This window comes from Haplochromis burtoni, unplaced genomic scaffold (assembly GCF_018398535.1).
Source record: "Haplochromis burtoni strain Fernald_Lab_line unplaced genomic scaffold, NCSU_Asbu1 Contig_443, whole genome shotgun sequence".
NCBI lineage: Eukaryota > Metazoa > Chordata > Actinopteri > Cichliformes > Cichlidae > Haplochromis > Haplochromis burtoni.
The window spans coordinates 300,904-305,863 of NW_024582804.1; the positions used below are offsets into that span (position 1 = coordinate 300,904).

Consider the following 4,960-nt stretch of genomic DNA (forward strand, 5'->3'; position numbering starts at 1 on the left):
CTTAGACGCCCAGAAAGCATCTGAGAGCTTGCACTACATGCATGCTGAATGATTTGCATGTACACTTATGTCACTCCGATCGTGCTTGTACGCGCGTGCGCGTTACGTGAGCCTGACGTCATCAGGCCAGTAGGCTTTTCTTCATTAGGATAAGCTGAATATTCTAACGGTGGCTATGTCCTAGTTCTCTGTTACATTCCAAAACCTCAAAACTTTTTTTTTGAGTAAAATAAAATACAAAACGTGCTTTTTCTTTTCAAGTATTACCTTTTTAATTAAAAATAACACCGAAAAATATGAAAAGTTTGTCCATTAGAAACCAGCTGTCACACAATACCTCTACTACAAAAGATCTGCATAAAGCAACAAGTAGCCTACACAACCCTGAAGAGACAAAAAATCTTTGGATAGAGGATATGTTTTTTTCCCTTTCACTATAAAATTACTTATTGACTTTTCCTAATACAAAGCAGAGACAAATAAATAACCCAATTAATCAGAAAATAAAATAATAGTCAAATCAGCGCACTGAAGATAATATTTTTTTCAAAATAATAATTTTTTGGTTATAGCAAATAAATAAATAAATAAGACAAAGAGGTTGAGCTCTGAATCGTATCCCCTTGGTGGTTTGAATTATTTGACAATCAGTGTCGATGAAGCAAATGTTTTTTTTACTTAGTTTTTTTTCTTTAGCAGCCCAATTCTAATTCACAGAGAAACCTCTCAAAAATGGGAAACAAATTCATGGGGCCACTAGACCCCATCTTGAAGTGCTTATCGTTGCCATCGATAGACAGCGGACATGAAAAATAATAACAAACAAAAAACAACAACAACAACAACAGAAAAAAGCATCGAACATACATCAAACGAATAAATTATACAATGGATTAACAGAAAGTGCCATTTTTGAAGAACACCACCACTTTCCAAGTTCAAATTCACAGCCTAAAATATAGAAGCAACAAACCATTATACATTTATACAAAAAAAGACGGCAGCTTATGATATTAACATAAATAAATTAGCCTTAAATATTAACACAATTAAATAAATAATTCCATACACTTTAGGGGAAACAAAAAAGCATGATTAAGGTCACAATTTTATATGTCATAAGTGGCACTTACGCATTGAAATGTTTTTTTTTCTTCCTTTATGGAAAATCTAAGCTAGATCTAAAGCAGCTATGTTTACGTCCTTTCGTTCCGATCGGGGGGGGGAAAGACCCCGTGTTTATTTTGTTCAACCTCAAAGTGACACAGTGAGGGGAGCATTCAGAAATCTATTCATGATATTAGATGAGATTAGGCTAATATCATTTAGATTAAATGTGAAGCAAATTAAAATAACCAGAATCTTCTTGAATTTTTTGCAGCCCACGCGAATTATTATTATTTTTTCTGTTCTCCACTGCATCACTGCAAAGGAAGCATGAATGCCTGCGGGGGCTCTTCTAGACCCCCCTCCCCTTTTGCTGAATATCGGAAAAAATAATTGTCATTATTGCATCCAACGGCTCAAAACAACTCGGCGCTTGCTGCTTGCAGTGAGCGATCTGGACTGAAAGTTTAGGCTCCCGTAACTTTTTGCACCGCTGCCACTACATCAATCAACACTGGACTCACACTGAAGGGCTCAGCTCAACATTAGAGGTATGGCAGAGTGTCAGCATCCGGGGAAGTGATGCTTTAGTTTGGATGGAGATGATGCTGGGCAGATTTTGGGCCTTGAATTGGATGGAAATTTTTTATTACATATCATTAAATGAAATAGAAGTTTCGGTGAGATGAAGGCAACACTGTGTCACAGGTGTTAGACCGATATATATGTGGAGCCGATATCGACATTTTTACATCAATCAATTAAGCAAGTCCACCTTAAAACAACAGTTTGTACCCCTGCAGCAGAAGTTTCGATTGTTTTTTTTTAATTCACTGCAAAATTATCTGATTACTTAAAAAAAATTGACCTTCCTTTTATTCAAAGTAGTGCTTTGTGGTGTTGAAAGCTAAAAAAAAATCTCCTGCATCATTCCACCCTGACCGCTAACCTTGCCATAACCAGTTAACTCCCAGCACGCCGAGCGAGTCCAGTCTCCCAACAACTCAACCAGTTTCTCTCACATATGTGTGCGCGTAGAGGGCGGAGTGGGGGGTGGAGTGGGTCACTTTTAGACATCCAGCACATGATTGAGATAGGAGATGTAGCATATAGCCAGTCTGAGGATCTCGATCTTGGAGAGTTTCTTGTCCGGAGGTAATGTGGGGAGTAATTTCCTCAGCTCCGCGAAGGCCACGTTGAACGCCTCCACCCGGATCCTCTCCCTGGTGGCGTGGGCTGAGCGGTACTTGGCCGTGGCCCTCCGTCTTCTCCTCTTCTCCTCCCTGCTCAGGGGCTGGTCGGCTTTGCATTTGGCTCTGTCCTCCATCTCCGCCGGCTCGTCCGAGGCACAACCGGCCGACTTCAACCCATTGAGCATCGTCTCCGGGTCGGACTGAGTCCAGGAGAGGTCCGCCTCAGCCTGATCCGGGCTCAGCATCATTTTTATTCTGCGGTGTTGGCAGTCCTTCTCAAGAACCTGTGCACGGGAAAAATCTGTCATTGAAACATTAAAACATTGCTGCTTTTTTTTTTTTTAATGGTCATTTTAAATTCCACATTTTACAGTCAGAGAGTTACTGTGTCACATGCGCTTGGATGAAATAAAAAACTGGATTGATTTTTGAAATCATCGTTTTTGCTGTTTTCCTGCACTCAGGCACCACTATGAGAAAGCCCACAGCGGGTGCTCCAGTCCCTCCTGTGCCTATTGCATAATAAAATTAAACTCCATAAATAATGAATGGTTCAAAATTCGCGGTTAATTCACGAAAGCTTCAGGCCTTAAAAACAGCCCAACAAATTTGAATTTCCAAGTGTCATGTTTGCAAAATATTGTTTTTTAAACGACGAAACTCTTTAAATATACTATTTGTTTTTAAATTAAAGAAAAAAAATCATTTTTTGCGAATTAACATAATCAGAATTGGCCATCTGTCACAGTGTGATGAACACATCTGCTTGGCTGAGGCCGGAGCGACTTGACAGCATGAAGGCAGGAGATGGTAAAATAATGTTGACATCTGCTGGACACCAAATTATTGGAGCAGTTGCTTTTTTTCTTGATTTTTGTTAATAAAGAAAAATAGATCTACGAATCTAAAAATAATAATAATAAAAATGAACAAATCGGAAAAAATCGTATTTAATTTGTTTTTATTTAAAAGCTTAATTTTCCACAGAAATCTGAGACTCACCTTGACAAAGGGTTGGAGGTTTTGTTCAGTTTTTTTCTTGTTGGGAACTAAAAGGCGCTCTTGAGCGGAGCTTCAACTCCAAATTAACTCATATTCCACCGGCCAAAAGAACCAACAAAAAAAAGACAACAACAACATCAGATGTTAATGAGACGAACATTCAAAGAAAACAAAGAAAGGAGAAAAATTATTTTCTTTTCTTTCTTTCTTTCGGTTTTTTTTTAAAAGTAGTTTTTGACTTTTCTCAGCCGCGAACTTGCAACATGGGATCACGCGGGGTCAAACGTCAAGCGTGGAAATGATTCTGCTGATAAAAAAACAGCCCATCAAAAGTCTTGAGATGATTAGGTCGGACGAGTTGGAGAAAAAGAAATAATAATAATGATGATGATGATGACAGTGGCGGTGATGGTGATGATAAGCGTGGATCAGTCAGCCCCCCTGTGTGATCCCAGCGATGGAGAGACAATAGAGGAGATGGGCTGATAGCGGTGAAAGTGCAGCCAGGGCTACTCGTCCGTGAGCCTGTTGGAAGATGGGGATAAAAAAGAGGGACAGATAAGCGAGGCTCTCCCTTGTCAGGAATCAGCGGATCGGAAGGCGGTTCGCGGATAATCCCCCCTCTCTCTTCCTTCTTGCGCCGAGTGTCATATGCGAGATAAGATCCAAGCGATCTGGACTAATAAAGGCTCACTTCATGGACGGAGGGGATGGAATATATTTGAGGAATGGTATTGTCTAACGCCGCCCCTCCCTCCCTCCCTCCTCTCTCACCCCTCTCTCTCCTTCTCTCGCTCCTCCTCACACATACACACACACACACACCTCCTCCCTCTTTCCTCACTCCCCTCAGCCCCCTCAAGCGGTCTCACTCCCGTGGGAGCAGTGGGCAAAGGGAAAGCAGAGATGTGTGCATGATAAAGCGTGGAAAAAAAGGAATACTTGTCCATGTTGTGAGTTTTTGCACGTGCTCACATTTGTAGTGAATATTAATGATTATAAATAAATGTATATATGTATTTTAAATGCAAATGAGGGGGGGGTCAACTTAAATGCGATACAAGCCTGTAAAGAAATATTTTCTAGAATGCTTTAGAAATGTTGCTTATTTTTGGTTATTTTCTTGGATTTATGAAAATTAGAAACCATTTTTTGTAAAGAGGTGAAATAATAAAGCAGCTCCTCTGTTTTTTACATGGTTTTAATTTGGTGCTGTTGACAGGTTGAGACTTAGATTTCCCTGGCTGACACACCTGAGTGTGTTTCACCCTGTGTTTATCAGTGGTCTGTTGTACTAATCATTATTAAAATAAATAAATAAATAAATAAATAAATAAATAAATAAATAAATAAATAAATAAATAAATAAATAAATAAATAAATATTTGTTTTATTGTCAAAACTAGTTGGTGTGGAGAGAGAAAAGGGTGGAGAAGCTGCATGCCAGTCCGAGGATGTATTAGGATTAGGTTATAAAACAAGAACAAGAATCAAAGCAACTGTTGTCAGTCAAACTTCTTTCCTTTCATTTTTTTTCTCACAGTGTTTAACACTCATTGAATCTTTTTTTATGTTTAAAACAATTCATATCCATTTGTTGACATCCTCATTTGATTTGGTAAATAAACAGCGAAACTATAAAAGAGAAAAACAGCACC

At 39.0% G+C, this 4,960-nt stretch overlaps 1 protein-coding gene across 1 annotated transcript; it reads right to left on the bottom strand.

The window, feature by feature from the left end:
- Positions 1-1,218: 1,218 nt before the first annotated feature.
- LOC102307398 (helix-loop-helix protein 2) lies at positions 1,219-4,026 on the bottom strand. The gene is made up of 2 exons (XM_005945145.3): positions 3,303-4,026; positions 1,219-2,584 (listed from the first exon to the last, which is right to left on the bottom strand). The coding sequence occupies exon 2, from the start codon at positions 2,546-2,548 to the stop codon at positions 2,177-2,179; it is 372 nt and encodes a 123-aa protein (XP_005945207.1). The 5' UTR covers positions 2,549-2,584; positions 3,303-4,026; the 3' UTR covers positions 1,219-2,176.
- Positions 4,027-4,960: the final 934 nt, after the last annotated feature.